General features: G+C 42.0%; 1 protein-coding gene across 1 annotated transcript in view; it reads left to right on the top strand.

The window, feature by feature from the left end:
* GASK1A (golgi associated kinase 1A) overlaps positions 1–16841 on the top strand; it is a 43121-nt gene that overhangs the window by 12101 nt on the left and 14179 nt on the right. The window contains exon 2 of the mRNA XM_089531310.1: positions 12917–14353. Coding sequence (XP_089387436.1) covers positions 12917–14353 — 1437 coding nt within the window. The remainder of the gene's footprint in view (positions 1–12916; positions 14354–16841) is intronic.

A 16841-nucleotide genomic window follows, 5' to 3' on the forward strand; every position in this document is an offset into this window, starting at 1 on the left:
AAGATGCTGGTGCACTGCGATAGCTATTGATATATTTATTTGTTTGTATTTTTATTCTTTGATTAATACATTTAAAGGATTTCTGCATAAGAAAATGGTCTAGAGTAACATACAAAGCTTACTGAAAATTGGTATCCTTTACAGTGGGTGGGTATTTGTTGGATTTATACAAATACCTAGTGGGCATTCCTTGTATTTATACACTGCCCTTCTATCAAAGAATGACATTCAAGATCAGTTCTTTGTTAACTACAGGACAAAACCCTTAAATAAGAAAGGATCATCATGTGAACATTATGACATGAGGTTGTTGGTTTGAACAGGGGTTTAGCTAGAAGCTAGGCAAAATGAAGGCTTTGCATCTAATAATAATTCTCCCCTCAACTTTATTTTTTCCTTCAGTCCACAAATTTCTAGCATTGGAGAGAATAAGACTCCAAAATTAATCTCACCTAGAACTTTATTATTTGTTCTGTTTGCATTCCTTTGGTACCTCTGCTTGCTTCTTTTCTTTGGATGCCTAGGCTATATCTTTAAATGCTCAGCTGAACTTGTAAGTTACTGCAGTAATAGACATTTGGGGACTGAAGGAGCATTTCATTTGGGGATAGAATTCTTATTCTGGAATTTTCACCCTCTGGTAGCTACACCTTGCATTAGTGTACACTACTTTGGCAGGTGAAAGCAATTTCCAAATATTTTTTTCAGCTTTCTGGGAAAAGCATGGGCCATTACATATTAGCCAGATACAGGAAATGAATATTCCTAAAGCGTCTTTGCTCTACGGAATAATTGTGCTCTTTTGAAAGAACCACGTTTTCCCCAGTCTTTTTCCAGTGCTTGCTCTTCGTTTTGCCTACCTAAGTCGCTGCTCCAACTTTGTACAAAGAATAAAGCCGAGAAAAAGAAAGAGTTTCTTTCCATTCAGAAGCAAACGAAGCAAGACTTCTGAACTTTTTGTAATCCCTCAGCCCTTGTGTTTGAGAAAGAGCTGAGAGAATAGATGGAATTGAAAGCAGTTAATATCAAGCAAATAAGGCCTGCAAAAAGCTGTTTATTTTTTGAAGTGAGATACATTGGCTTTTAGGATTAAAGCTGTGGTTTTGAAAAGGCAGCAGACGCTGGTGCGTCTGACTGAAAAAGCACTCTTTCCATGAATCACAGGCTGCCTTGAATCTCAACTCCCTACAGGCTGAAAGATTTATAGGGCAAAGATGCAGATGGCAGAGAAGAAATGAGGCTTTTTCTGCCAGGCCAAATCTAAATACCATTATAATTGTATGATGGGCTTGTTTGGATAGTCCTCTTCTTGCATGTTGTGGGAGCCTTCCTGTCTCCTTCATCAGATGGATGTGTCCTACCACAAAGATCTGTGGATATGCATGCACCAGTGTTATGCTTGAGGAGATCCTAGGTCCAAATTGCAGTTGAGTAAATATAAGTGGGATGTCACCTCCTATTCGGACATACATGTGTTGGATTTATTGCATGTGTCCCATTCAGACATTACTTATGTATTTGGATGTTTAGTGTGACCAGCATATTCTGAGAGAAGCCCTAAACAAAAGCATAATTTGTCACCACTTGATATGACAACAAGGATTGCTCACAACCTTATATCGTTGGTGTGAATATTCACTTTACCTGCACCAAGCAAAGAACTCAGAGGAAAAAGGAAAACTTGGATTAGTAGCATCACTGACGGGGTGTGAGGATGCAGATCGCACTGAGTGACACCCCAGAAGAGGGGGTGACACCTGGTAGGCCCCCCGCAGCCACTCCTGGGTCCACATGGGTGCCGCTCTGGGCCTTGGGGGGGGGGTCTCCAGCCCATGTGGGCAGCTGTTTCCTTGGCCACCCAGTCATTTTTCATAGGGTTTTCTTGGCAAGTTTCTTCAAAGGGGGTTTGCCATTATCATCTTCTGAGGCTGAGACAGTGTGACTTGCCCAAGATTGTCTAGTGGGTTTTAGTGCTCGAGCTGGGAATTGATCCCTGATCTCCAGAGCCATACTCCAACAGTCAAACTATTACACCATGCTGGCTCTATAGATAGTTCATAACAAAACCCACAGCAGATTCACCATCCTGCTAACATAGAAGCCACCTCTTCTCAAGATATTTGAGGATAAATGCACAGTAATTATATGGAGGCTTCCGTCAACTGTGAGAACCCAATCTCCCCTGAAAAAAATGTTCAAAGAAACATAGGAAGCTGCCTTCCAGGAGGTCAGTCTGGATGTTGATCTCACACAGTATAGTCTCCTCTTACCTGCAGTGGCTCTACAAAGTATCCTGCAGCAGTCTTTTTAAACATCAATTGATTATTGTAAATTGGACCCAGAAGCATGCTTTACTACTGAGCTATGGCCTTTGTGCAACAGATGTTCCTAAGTTCTAACTGAAACATTATGCCCTTTTGATCAATTGGTTCAGCCATTCTGGCCACACTACAGCATCGACATTAGACATGTTCTTTTCAAATACATATTTTGTGAAAGAGAATAAGAAGTACCACTTGGTTTTTTAATGAACAGGGCACAATTCTGAGCCAGAGACTGAAGAGATGTGAACTCAAACTTGCCACATTCAGAGAACAGAAGAAACAGGGCTGGCCAGAGACATTTTGCTGCCTAAGGAGAAGAACAAGATGATGTCTCTTTCCACACGTAGAAGCTGATTGATCTTCCAGTTGAATATCAGCAATGGAATAACATCCTCTACCATGTTTGAGGTCAGCAGGGCAACTTAGGGGATCAAGTCAGTTTATAATGTGCAATGTGCAGCGTTGTTCTCCTACAGAGAGAAATGGCCAGGGGGCTCAGGAGGGAATGTCAAGTAACTGTCATTGTTGTCTCTCAGCATCTTCTACCTGAGGCAATGGCCTTGCCCTGTCTAATGATAGGGCTGGTCCTGAGAAGAGCAAATAATATTTTGGGCTTACGACGGGTAGTAGTTCTCTTAAAGAAGGGGAAATAGTGTGAAAGAAACAAAACTACCAGTAGTGTGCACAGAACACTTCTCCTTCTAGTGTGATCATGCAGCTGCTGTTTGACTTTGGCTTATGGCAACCGTACGAATAAGAGACCTCCAAGAGCCATGACCACCAGCTGCCCTGCTCAGATCTTGCAAAGTCAGGACTATGGCTTCCTTGATTGGATCTATCCATTTGTAGTGTGGACATTTTGCCAGGTAATATATGCGCAGTACAGACCGCCAAAAAACGGCGGCCTGCCTGCGCCTCTTTTTCCTCTGGAGGGAAGCTGCAGCTGCCAAACCGCATGGCTTCCCTCCAGTGGAAAAAGAACCCGTTAAAAGCCACGCAGTGCTTACATAACAATGGTAGCACCTATCTATACAGGGCGCCACCATTATTACACCACCGCCACATTCTAGGATTGCAGGGCATGCAGTTGCTCCGCCCCCACACAACCCTAGCCGGCCAGGCTAGTGCAAAGTGCCGGTCTGGACTGCATCATAGTCCTTTCTGGTGAGTCATATCATCTCATGATATGTCCAAAATAAGACAGCCTCAGTTTAATCATCTTGGTTTCTAGTGAGCATTCAGGCCTGATTTGCTTTAGAACCCATTTACTTGTCTTTTTAGTGGTCCATGATACCCGTAGAACTCTTCATTAGCACCACATTTCAAATGAGTTGAATTTCTTCCTATCAGCTTTCTTCACTCTCCGGTTTTTACAATCATACATAGAAATCAGAAATACAATGGCATGGATGGTTTTGACTTTGGTTTCTATTGATATATCTTTACACTTGTGGATCTTACCTTGTTCCTTCACGGTTGCCTTTCCAAGGCTTAGGCTGCTGCAACATTGCCTAAATAATGTTTGACACCTCTTTGATTGCCATGACTCAATACTATGGAATTCTGGGATTTGTAGTTTTGTGAGATATTTAGCCTTCCCTGTTAGAGAGCTCATCAGGTTACAAATCTTAGAATTCCATAGCATTGAATCATAGAAGTTAAAGTAAGGTCAAAGTGCTTTATTTCTGCAGTGTGGCAGCAGCTCTGCTCTCCTGATTTTTTGACTACAGTCACCATTTTGATTAATGGCTGGGTCATGGTATAGAGAGATAATGTTAAAGTATTTCTATGTCTTCATTACCCATGTAAAAGAAATGTATATATGGGCAGTGATAACACTAGAATACCACATTAACATTTAGAGAGGTGTTTAAAATGTTCTTGTTGCCTTCAGCTTTGTAATCAGAGACGTAGCTGTTTAAAGTAAAAAAGCAACCAACGGAAAAGTGAAACTGAGGGCAGAGTAGGGATATGGACTCTAATTGTTTGTATCTATGTCCTTTCATTAGGCAGCTGTTTCTATCAGGATTTAACACATTCAGGGAACATTTTTAGTTAGGCCACATGAATAATATTCAAATTTCATTGCCGATTATCTGAAGTGCCTCTCTTTCTCATTTTCCAGACTTTAAAATGTTTTGCAGAACCACAGTTACTTGAATTCAGAATTTGCATTAATGAGGCTCTTGGTTTTGGTTACAAAACTGTCACTTTTCAAGACAGGTTCAAATATTTATCCGCAACCTTAAGTCGAAAGGCTGCTAGTCTGACAGTTGGTGGCCATGACCCAAAGGGGAGCATGCTCAAAATCATGATATGGAAATCTATCTATCTGCACAATGTCCCATATTAAGCCTCTTATAGGGTTTTGCAGATTGATGCAAGGAGATCTTCATATGAGGGATCTTTAGCTCCAGAGCTTCTGCAGGACTGTATTCTCCCATATGAGCCAGCCAGAATTTGAGGTCTTTCTGGGAGACCTTTCTCTCCACCCACTACATTCACAGGCACATCTGATGGAAACATTGAAGTGAGCCTTCTTGGTGGCTGTCCCAAGCTCTGGAACTCCATTGCAAAGGAGGGTACATTGGCTCTCTCTTTGTTGTACTGCTTTGCCAAGTGAAGCCTTTTTATTCAGGCAAGCTTTCAGGAATGGACTCTTTTTTTAATGGAAAAGGCATTTAATAGTGTGTTGCACTATTTTTATTTCTTGCCTTTTCAAATGATGCTTAAATGGTACTTAATCCCAGCTCAGCCATATACTGGACGACCCACTCAGTGAACTTGGGCAAGTCACACTCTCTTAGCCTCAGAGGATGGCAATGGCAAACCTCCTCCAAAGAAGTCACCATAAGTTGCACTGTGGGAAGATATCACCATAAGATAATGAGGATTGCCCTGCAGGAGAAACTTCACCATAAGTTGAAAACAACACAACAACCACCACGACAACAAAATTATACATCCATCGTAATTTCGTGTTAACAGTAATTTTGTGTATTTTTCCCCCCATTTGTCTCTGTTTTATTGTAAATTGCTTTTGAATCTCATTTCTGGGGGAAGGTGGGGAATAAATAACTGGCTAAAAATATGCGTAACAGCTGAGTGGGCCTCCCTGAAACTAGGAGCAAGGAGGCCAACTACTCTGGTGCCTCTCTCTCTCTCTCTCTCTCACACACACACACATGTGCCAGATCTGCTGGAGAAGATGAGTTACATGTGCTTGATCGTGTGTGTGTGTGTGTGTGTGTCAGGGGCGGGGGGAGCTCTAGTCTGTACATGCAAAAGTAAGCTGGATGCCTTCTCTGTTCTCCTCAAGAGTAACTGAGCCATTCATTCCTCTGCTGCATGGCATTCATGGCACTTTCTAGGCCATGCTTATGAAATCATGCCCTTCATTGTCCTATGAAGAAACAGGCAAATGTAGACACGGGTTTGGTGATGTATGTATAATTTAGAAAATGAAGGATGTCCCAGCCTCTACGGAGACTGAAGGAAAAGCAGACAAGGAAATTAATAGCAGATTTTTGGCATGGCCCCTCTCCATAATTTATGTTAGTTCTATTTTTTTCATGATGTGAGACAAAGTTTACAGCAGAAGTCATGGACAGAATGTATAATAATAATAAAGAGGGACCTAGAGGAGTAAAAGGTACAGATGGAGAAAATAAGGTACTGATGTTATTCCAGAGTTCATGAAGGTCAGCTTATAAGATTCATGGTACCACAACATGAGCCTCACATAACTTGAATATAATTCAAGACAGCAGAGTGAAGTCCTAAACCCTCTGTGCAGAGGCTTCTATTGTGTTCCGTACTTTTTGGTAAGCAGTCTCTTCTGTCTGTGCTTAGCAGAAGTCTTAGGCAGGGAAATCTGATTCATTCCTCAGGTCAGGAAGGTGGGAATTCCCAAACACTGTGCAATGCTCATAAATAAACCTGAAGCTAGCATATTTGTAAAGCTTTAATTTCCCCCCAGACCTGTTGGCATCTACTTAAGTATTAAAATCAAAGAAAATACAATCATAAGGGAGGGGAGTCCCAGCCATATTTGAGGTAAAGGCATTGCACAAGGAGGTGTTGGGTATCTCTTTGTGCAATGTTTTCAAAAGTACTTACAATGCTGACATAACTGGGACTTATGCCAGTATAACCCACTAACAGGTTTCTAACCAAAGTGCCCCAAGGAAACTGTTGTTCGTCTGTTTTATTAAAGAGGCTTTTACGGCCAACAGACTGTAACAGCCAGTGTGGAAAGGATAATCCCTTCCTACAGTTTCATGGTTGTGTCTGAGCATCAAGGGAAATAATACACAGTTTCTCCCTGCTCTCTTACCAGAATTTACAAGGAAGTTATGTTAGGCAAAATTTCTATTTGCTGAGCACACACGAAGCCACTGCTGTTATATAACCACATACAAATATTCTGACCCAAATTAGTAATGGGAAGGCAGGGGTCCAGGTTTCTCAATAGCAAACCAAGGTGGGGATGGGGAGATCTTTTATCAAGGCTTCTTGTATGTCTTTTAGCTGCAGCAACAGAAGACACCTGGAAAACATGTGCATAGCTGCATAAGGCATGTTGGTTTTTGGAACTGGAGTAAAAGGAAGTACAAGAGCCAGTGTGATGTGAACTTAGACTCCAGCAGACCAGGGTCCAAATCCTCATTCAACAATGGAAACCAGCTGGAAACCAGCTAGGATGATCTTTGGCAAGTTACTTTAAAGGAAAGCAATGGCAAATTTCCTGTGAACAAATCTTGTCATGAAAATCCCATGTTAAGGTTGCCATTAATCAGAGTTTACTTGAAGACTCATAACAGCAGCAACAACAAGAAGCATAGTAAAGAAGTTACTATGAATATGTATAGAGGTGAGAACACGACTGACCCCTCTTGTGTCTGCTTGGTCCACTCCCCTCATGTTCAGGATAATCAGACTACGAGTATACTGTTTGTATTTACTTGAGCTATTTCAGACCTTACACTAATGCCCCCAAATGTTGTTGGACTACAACTCCCAAAATTCCTTACCACTGGCTATACTATGCACTCCTGCTCCCACCTCTAAGTTTCCCTTGCTACTGGGTATGCTAGCAAAAGCTAACGTGGGTAGTTAGTATGTCTAGAGGACCTGCTCTTCATCTATATAGTGTCTTTGATTGTCATTCCTAAGGACAGTGGAACTTGGTAATCCAAAACATCTGGAAGGCCATGTTTGCCCACCCCAATCTAAATTGCTAATGTTATAAGTGACTGTGTTCCTAGGCACTGTTGGTAGTATGCATCTTCCTTGCCTGCCATAAACATAACTAAATCCTTTGCAAATAGTACCCACTGTGTTCTTCAACACATGTACAGGAAGATGAAAACAAAATTCTGTTTGCTTGTGTATCCCTGTTGGTTTCCTGATTCCCCATAGTTTCTTATTCAACTAAATTGTGACAGAATTAAGTATAATGAGGATTGCCCTGCAGGAGAAATGGATGATGGCATTATTTTTCAACTTAAGGCATGTTTTCTGGCATCATTATTGCTGTAGGAGCAATGATGTGTTGGAGGGGTAATGTGTATAGGGATGGCACAGTTCCAGAACATGTTTGTAAAAGAATGGGAGTGATGATGATATCTACTCAAATGTCAGTAGATGTCATGGATCCTCCTTGGGCTGACATGTGAATGAAGGGATAATGAGGCATCAATATTTCTAGCTGCTAGTAAAAGGCTAGCTTAGAGGATGAGAAAAATAATCAAGCATGGACCCAAAATACTTGTTCCCTCCTCTTTGATGGGGCCTTTACTTTATGTTACCACGTTGAATGGCAGCACTTCTTTGCCACAGTTATTTAGCAATTAAAAGCCTTGTAGCTGCATTTAGGTTGGTGTACGCTCTTTTGTTATAGCTTATGGTGCTTTACAAGTTGAAATCATGGAGTCAGAAGTAAGCACCACAAAGTGTAATGGAAGTTACCTCCATGTAACACGGAAGCAAAATTTGTAGCAGAGCAAATCCAGATACGTATCTAACCTGTCCTCAAATCATATAGAAGCATAATGAACCCCAATCATGTTTATGCAGTTTACCCAGTCATATATGGCCTCCAACATTTCATAGATAAAAATGGGAACATCAGAGTGTGGTCAAGACAGCAATATTTATTACTGAGGAAGAACACATACGCTAGGAGAGGCTGCAGCAGTTTGCTTTTGCTTTGAGCCTGCTGGAAAGAACAAGATTCTGCCCCTTCCTCTCCACTCCTTCCTGCTGAGTTAACTGAGTGTAAACTACATTTGTACTTTAAACTCATTTTGCACCAATGGAAGCAAGCTGAGAACAAAGGGGAAAAGTGGGAGGAGGAAAGAGAAATTGGGACATTTTAAAAACATCTGAAAAAGTGAGGTGACAGAGGAATAATCAGAACTGTCACTGTCCAATCTGGGCAGTTAGAGAGTATACTCATACTCTGTAAACTTAATTTTTGGCACTCACAATTTTACAAAGCCATTTTGAAAGTATAACAAGTGGTGACTGAGTAGTAGTTTTCAGACGTCTGGTGTTTTTAAGTGGGTGGTTGCTCCCTTCATGGGTGGTACAGTGGATTGTTCTCCTGACAGCTTTGGGGGCTGTTGTGGTCAGCTCCCACACAAACTATAAGTTTGCCACTAGCTGTGGTTTTCTTTTAAACTATATTTCTGAGTTTTTGAATAAACAGGATAAGAGAGATTGTCTCCATGGCAATCAGGTGAGCCTTGTCACAGATCGCATAAGAGTTTATTTGTGGAAATCTTCACCCCTTCACAATATGCCTATTATGAATAAGGTAGATAAAAACCACCTAGGAGCTACTTGCACTGTGGGAAGATATCATCCAAGCTTTTGTAATCTCTGGTAATACACTCTGCAGGGTACTGCCTTTGAAGAATCAAGCCTTTTGCTTAACTCTTCTGCCAAACAAAACAATTTCTCTGAGCAGACATACCTGCATATGCATGTATTCATCCAGTCATGCCCCACCTGGGGCCTTCAAGATCCCTTCCACTCCAGCTCTCATTATGTCTAGCCAGTAAAGCCAAGCTAGGGATGATGAGAGCTTTAGTCCAGCAATATCTGGAAAGTTACAAATTGCTTTAACAATTGTTCTGTCCCTGTCCTTAAAATGATTTTGCTTGGCTTCTGATAAATGCAATCACCCCATGCCTCACATAATAACCATGCAGCATACCTAGTTTATGATGGAGCAAATCAGAGCTAGGGCCTGAACCCTGGAGCTTATCCCATTAACAAATAAGTCATCTTACCTCTTCTGGCTTGAATTCAGGATCCGGGATGCCCCCAGATGTAATCATACCTAAATTGCTGCCTATTTAGCTAGGATGCCACCACCCAGATGCATCCCGGGTTGAAACCTTGCTCAGCCGGACAGTTTTTGAAGTCAGAAGCTCCCTGACTTTGAAAAAGTGCTGGCTGAGCAAGGCTTTGACCTGGATACATCTGTGCTTATTTGTTAGTGGAATAAGCTCCTCTGTGCATGATAGGGGGTACAGTCCATCTGGTGCCAGCTCAAGCTATAACACCATTCCTGTGAGGAAAAAGAGAAGGCTCAGTATATACATACAGTATATGGACACTTATTTTCCCATTTCTATGTATCTATTGTCTAGAACTTGTAACATTTTCTGGATCCAATTATAAGCAGTTTTAGAGTAATGCAGTAACATTCTGAAGAAGGAATTGCTGACCAATGCCCTTCTCTAGAAGGTAGAGTGCGTGCATGCCTGGTTGAACCAAAACTTGCTTGACAAACAAGGGGGATATGTTTTTCCTTACATGATATGCCAACCCAGAATTTCTTGGGCACATCATGAAAGAGGGACAAAGGACCATAATAATCAGGCAGCATTGGTCCCAGGGACAGTTCCAAGCAAGTATTATTGACAGAATTTTCAAATTGTGTTCTCAGACTGTTATGAATACAAATAACACAAAAAAAGAGTGTTCTTGATGTGATAGATGGTCTCCCTGCCTGTGGGCCATGGTGTAATTTCAAAGATATAGAAAAGTAGGAAATTTACCCAGCATTGTCTTGACTGAAGTTGGAGACTTCATTTATGATTTAAATGAAGCAAACATTAGAATGGCGGCACCTACCATCTGCCACATTTGTTTCACATCAACATCCATGAAAAGAATGGACCAAAAGCCAGGATTCTGTTTCACACAGTGGCAGCAGGGATGTAGCCAGGATTTTGGGAAGGGGGGGAGGATCCAGACTAAGTGCTACCATTATAATGGGGCTTGGGCGCAGCGGCACAGCAGCACACACCATTCATTGTATCTAACGGAAGGGGGGGTCCGAATCCCATGGACCCCCCCCCCAGCTACATCCCAGGTGGCAGCCTGAGAAGTCGACAAGCATCTTGCTTTCTATAACAAGAACCAGAGAACTAGAATGGATTTAAAGGGCTGGTTATGACCTATAAAGCCCTATATGGCTCAGGTCCAGGCTATTTGGCAGACCGTATCTCCCTATATGAGCCAGCCTGAGCTCTGAGATCCTCAGGACAGGCCTTTCTCTCCGTCCCACCACCATCACAAGCATGGTTGGTGGGGACACGAGAGAGGGCCTTTTCCATGGTTGCCACTAGACTCTGGAATTCCCTTCCGCCGGCAGGCTAAGACTTTGCTGTTGAGATAGGCATTTGAAACAGATGTTTTTTAAAGAATGGGCTGGGTATTGTATTCTTTTAAATGTATTTTTAAACACTTTTATCTTTTTAACTATATTTTATTCTTTTTTATGCAACCTGTTTTAATATTGTAGTGGTTTAATTCTGTTTTAGTGTAATATTTTTGTATGTTTTTAATCTTATAAGCCACTCTGAGTCTCAGTTCTGGGAAAAGGGCAAGAAATAATAATAATAATAATAATAATAATAATAATAATAATAATAATAGATGTTGTACACCACTGTAAATCTTATATTCATGATGAGCAGCAAGATGGGCAGCTTTCCTCTCTTGCCCATGTTGTATGCTGATTTCAACATTGGTGCCATTGGATATTGATGTGATCTGGGTTTGCATGTGCTGGGTCTTACATGGACCTCTTTTAGTCAAATCTTATGCCCATAGATGGATATGATAGGATAGGTATGCCAGATAGGGTTGCCACTTCAGGATCATCCCAGACCCTGACGTTTCTGGGCCTAAACTTGAGTCCTAGGGTCAGCCCATGGGAATTTCATTAAATGTTCTTTATGAGGTACCAACCACAGTTGTTCACAGCTTGTCATTTTGCAGAAGTGCATGTGCACATGCGCATACAAAAAGAGAGCATATTTTTCTGTTTGGAAATCAAAACAGAAATCTTAGCTAAAGGAGCTGTTTTCAGATCCAGGTGAAATGAGGTGATTATTCCATCTCACTTGCTTAGGGGTGATGGCATAAGAGATATCTAACTTAGCCTACTACTCAGAAGGTGGGTGCAGAGCAGAGGGTGAGTCCTGGTGCTACAACAACTGGGAGGGAAGGAGGAAACTAAATACATAGATCCTTGGAAGATCTTTCCAAGTTGAAGCAACAAATGATTGAAGCAAGGTGCTGCTCTACTAGCTAAGCTGGAGATTTGCATGCAGCCCTTTCCTCTTTCCTGGAATTCAGTCTGCCAAAACTGGAGAAATCACACTTTCATCTCCTGCCTGGAGATGATTCATGAAAGCTGGCGACTCAGGACTGGGCTTATAGATCTGGCAGCCAGACGGGAAGACAGGTAAGGTAATAGAGCCAGTGTGTAAAGGAGAAAATCTATGTATGTATCCAGTCTCTCCCAAAGTCACAAAGAATCATTATGGGTCTCAAGAGACCCATAGCACTTAATCTCTTAAAATCATAGACTCATAGAATTGTAGAGTTGGAAGAGACCACAAGGGCCATCCACTCCAACCCCCTGCCATGCAGGAACTCTCAATCAAAGTATCACCGACAGATGATCATCCAACCTCTGTTTAAAGACTTCCAAGGAAGGAGACTCCACTACACTCTGAGGGAGTGTGTTCCATTGTTGAACAGCCCTTATTGTCAGGAAGTTCCTACTAATGTTGAGGTGGAATCTCTTTTCCTGTAGCTTGCATCCATTGCTCCGGGTCCTAGTCTCTGGAGCAGCAGAAAAACAAGCTTGCTTTCTCCTCAATATGACATCCTTTCAAATATTTAAACAGGGCTATCATATCACCTCTTAACTTTCTCTTCTCCAGGCTAAACATACCCAGCTCCCTAAGGCGTTGCTCATAGGGCATGGTTTCCAGACTCTTCACCATTTTGGTCGCCCTCCTTTGGACACACTCCAGTTTCTCAACATCCTTTTTGAATTGTGGTTCCCAGAACTGGACACAATATTCCAGGTGGGGCCTGACCAGAGCAGAATAGAGTGGCACTATTACTTCCCTTGATCTAGACACTATACTTCTATTCATGCAGCCTAAAATTGCATTGGCCTTTCTAGCTGACACATCTTGTTTCTATATATTGAAATTTCAACAACATCCCTAGAATGTCACCTCTGTAAACATGATCTCCTTTTTCTGATTCCACAGGTTCAGCGGACATGGAATCGAATGAGGCTGAACAGATCTCCTACAGCTGGGTGCTGCTTCTTGCTTGCCTTGTCTGTGATTGCTCTTACTAGTTTCTCTCCTGCATCCCTGAACAGTTACAAGAAGTCTAATTTCCAGTTTTTACCTGGAGATGAGCCACACAAGAGAGCTGCTCCTGCTAAGCGGGTGTGGATAAACCCAACCCCCTCCATTGCTCAGCAGGCATGGCACTTCAGCAAGAGAAAGTGGACCAACTTTTTGAAAAGACAAGCCCTACCAAATCCCAGCTCTGTCTGCAAACAAAGGAGAAGGCCAAACAACCAGGGTGGGCCAGATCACAGGGGTTTACAAGAAAGGAGGAAGGATAATGGGCAGCTTAGAAAAGATAACACTGCATCAAAAAGCTCTGAACACAGCCAGCTATTCCAACACAAAGACTATCCCTCCAGGACTAACTACAAAAAGAAAAGAGAGTTTGGGGCTTTTACTCTAAAGAATGCAAGGAAAGATGCTAGTTTCTCCCCCCACTGGAGAAATGGGAAGGAAGTGGATTGGAACCCACCGAGTCCTGTGGCCTTTTTCTCTTCTCCTTTGAGAGATGGAAAGCTTGGATCTCTTTTGTTGCTTCAGAATACCTCTGCAAGCCAGCTCACTGCACCACAGGAGCCATGTAAAACAGATGTGCAGACAGCTGGCGCTGAATGCCAACCCTCAGATTTGATCAAAGGTGTTATCTCAGGCAAGCAGCCCTTCCAGAGCACAACAGGGGCTTGGGGATGGATGGATAAATCTCACATGTGGAATCCACAGAATGTAGAAAGGCTGCAGAAATCAGGGTGGTGCCAAAAGCCTCAAGATTATGGCCACCTTGGAAAACAGGCAGGCAGATTGAGGTTATCTGACAAGATGCTTCCGTGGTTTACTTTGGATGATATGCTTAGAATGAAGTTTTTGGCCAATGGTACAGTGTTAAACAAAGAGAGAATCCCTGCTCATGGGCAAATACTTAAAGTTGCTCTTTCATCCAACCAAGATGTCCATTCACATGACTCCAAAAGTCCCTGTTTGGAGGGGCTCTGTGGTTTAATCAAAAGGCCCACTGACCTCTATGAGGTTCTGGCTTTTCACTTGGACAGAGTGTTGGGGCTCCATCGGAGCCTACCTGTGGTGGCCAGGAAATTTAACAGTCCCTTGCTACCCTACAAGTACACCAATGGTGCCCCTCGGCCCATTGTATGGTGGGTACCTGATATACAACACTTGAACGATTCCAATAATGACCAGAACTCTTTTGCTCTAGGATGGGAGCAGTATCAGGTGCTACTGAAGCAACAATGTGGCATGGAAGGTTCTGGAACATCACTTGGGAAACCCCCGTGTTTGACTGTCCTCCATTCAGAATGGGCCAGACTGGCACTCTTTGATTTTCTTCTACAGGTAGACCTAGTGGTAGAGCACCATTATTTTTTCTTTTCCTAAAAATGCAGCGGCTGAACTCATGATAAGAGGAAGAAGTCTTGTGACAAAACCATGGAACTTGGTGTATACAAAGGGTATCTTATAAAACTAAAAATAAGTTGAGGATGTACTCCTAATATTTTCAAAAGTTAACAATGGTGGCAGACTTGATAATTAGTCAGGTAGCAGTCATACATTTCGTGATGTCCCAGGTTACATACATTTGACCTCCAATCACAATAGCCTAAAAAACCAACAGGGCATTAACTGAAAATGTTTCATTGCTGTAATATAATATCACACAAGCCAAACAGCAAGTGCTGTAGGTTATATTTCACAGGAAGGCAATGGCAAATCACCTCTATTCCTTGCCTAAGAAAACCCTAAGAAATTCATAGGGTCGCTAAATGCACACATGTACACAATATACATAGACTATAGAAATGGCTATAGATAACATTCTGATTTATTATTCGTATTTTATACATTTGTGAAAGACATCCTAAAACCCCAAAGCCAGTTCTTGCTAGAGTAAACTCTCTGAATCAGTGAGAACTTGATAACGATTAACATAAATTCCATTGATTTGGTGGGTCTGATCAAATCAGAAGCTGAGACTAAGGCCTGTTACAGACTGCCAAAATAAAGCTGCTTCGGGTCTCTTTGGAGGTATGCTGTTTAAATTATGCATGCATCCTAAGAATCCAGAAGCTGCACCAAAGCTGGACTCCAGTGCTTAGGAATGGAGTGTGGCTTTGGTGCAACCTCTGGACTCTTAGGACCCATGCATCATTTAAATAGCATACCTCCAAAGAGACCCGAAGCAGCTTTATTTTGGCAGTCTGTAACAGGCCTATGAGTTGGAATTAGATCACTGTCTCTGATTTCACATGAATTGGCTGCAGCATGAAGTTCAGTTGCAAGACTTCTCACTATTATAATTAATCAGTCCATAATGACTCATTGCAGATTCTGGAAGTCTCTGTCATTAAAAAATCCTAAATCCATTAGAGATGTATAAGTGACCAACTCTAATTTAATTTAATTTAATTTCGGGATCATATATATATTCATAGTTGAACAACGAGTATCTTTTCTGACAGTAAGGACCATCTTACACAAGAAATACAAATTTGTCATGTAGATTGTGAGATCTCTTGTATCAAATCAGGACCTGGATTAAAATCTCTACCTGTTGTGATGCTCACTGGATAACCTGGTGCTAGTCACTCTCTCTTAACCCAGCCTATTTCACTGGGTTGCTGGGGAGATAAATTGAGAGGGAGGGAGAGAACCATATATACCTCATTGAACGATAAGTAGACTATTAGAGTATAAGTAAACAGATAAATAAATGTTGTTTATTTTGCTAACATTAGGAAGTACTACATGATTTAATATGACCATTTAAATTTTTTTTAATTTATATTGTGTATTGTTCTTTATCACACAGCAAATCTTTCTTTCTTTTCACTTTCCTTCCTCCTTCCCTTCTTTTGGTTAAACCTCTGTACTGTTCTTTATTGTCCAGGCATAAAATACAATTGAATGAAAATATAAAGAAGTTGGAAAGGGGCTGAGTAGATTGCCTTCCAGAGGAAACAGAAATAGGAAGCTCTCTGTGAGCTACAGCACATTTTTATTGTTCGTGTTATTATTAATTTCTAGCCTGCTTTTCTGTGAGGATATTCATGGCAGCTTACAACAACAGATGTTAAACACAACATAGTTAAAATGCACAGTGTAAACCTAAAGCAAATGCACCTAAAACCAATAACAAAAACTAGAGTAGAATAAAATGGCAGATACAAACATTTTCCCTTCCTTTTAACTGTGCTTTGACTCATAGTGCCTGGCAGCACTATGTCTAAACGTTTGTCACCCCTTCCCTGAAATTACCTAACTGTATAGGTCTTTTATTTCTTTTTAAAAGGATCTGACTGCATGCCCCAAAGGTCCCCTGAAAAAGCACTGCTGAATCCACCATATTAGAAGTGACTGAAATTAATGGGAATGCAGCATCTTTATTTCATCCACAAATACAAGGCTTCTGGGAATCAAGCTAGATGTGGCTGCTCTGAAGGCTCAGAAGATTCTAGGGAGCCTCCTGGAAGTGTTATTAGACATGTTACGGGCCTTCTGTGAACCTTTTCTTCTTCCAGTGAAGCAAGCTGCATAGCTCATTCATGAACCTTGTTGCAGGGGTGTCAATAGAGGAGTGCAGCGAGTATGGACCACCCAGGTGACACCTGGGGGGGGGGGTAAACACCCAGTGGGGCAGTTACTCCATCCACTCCAAGATCCCCCTGGCTGTCCCTCCTCCACCAGCCTGGATGCCTCTGCATCCATTGACTGCAGCCACTGGTGTGAGTAGGGTGCTGATGCTGCCCAGCAGCTACTTCCAGGTCTGGCAGAGCTGCTGGCCAAGTGAGAAAAAGGCTACCAGGCAGTAGTAGCCCACCCCCAC

Source organism: Sceloporus occidentalis, unplaced genomic scaffold (genome assembly GCF_023333645.1).
Source record: "Sceloporus occidentalis isolate IW3139 unplaced genomic scaffold, rSceOcc1.0.p SCAF_7, whole genome shotgun sequence".
NCBI classification, from domain to species: Eukaryota; Metazoa; Chordata; class Lepidosauria; order Squamata; family Phrynosomatidae; genus Sceloporus; species Sceloporus occidentalis.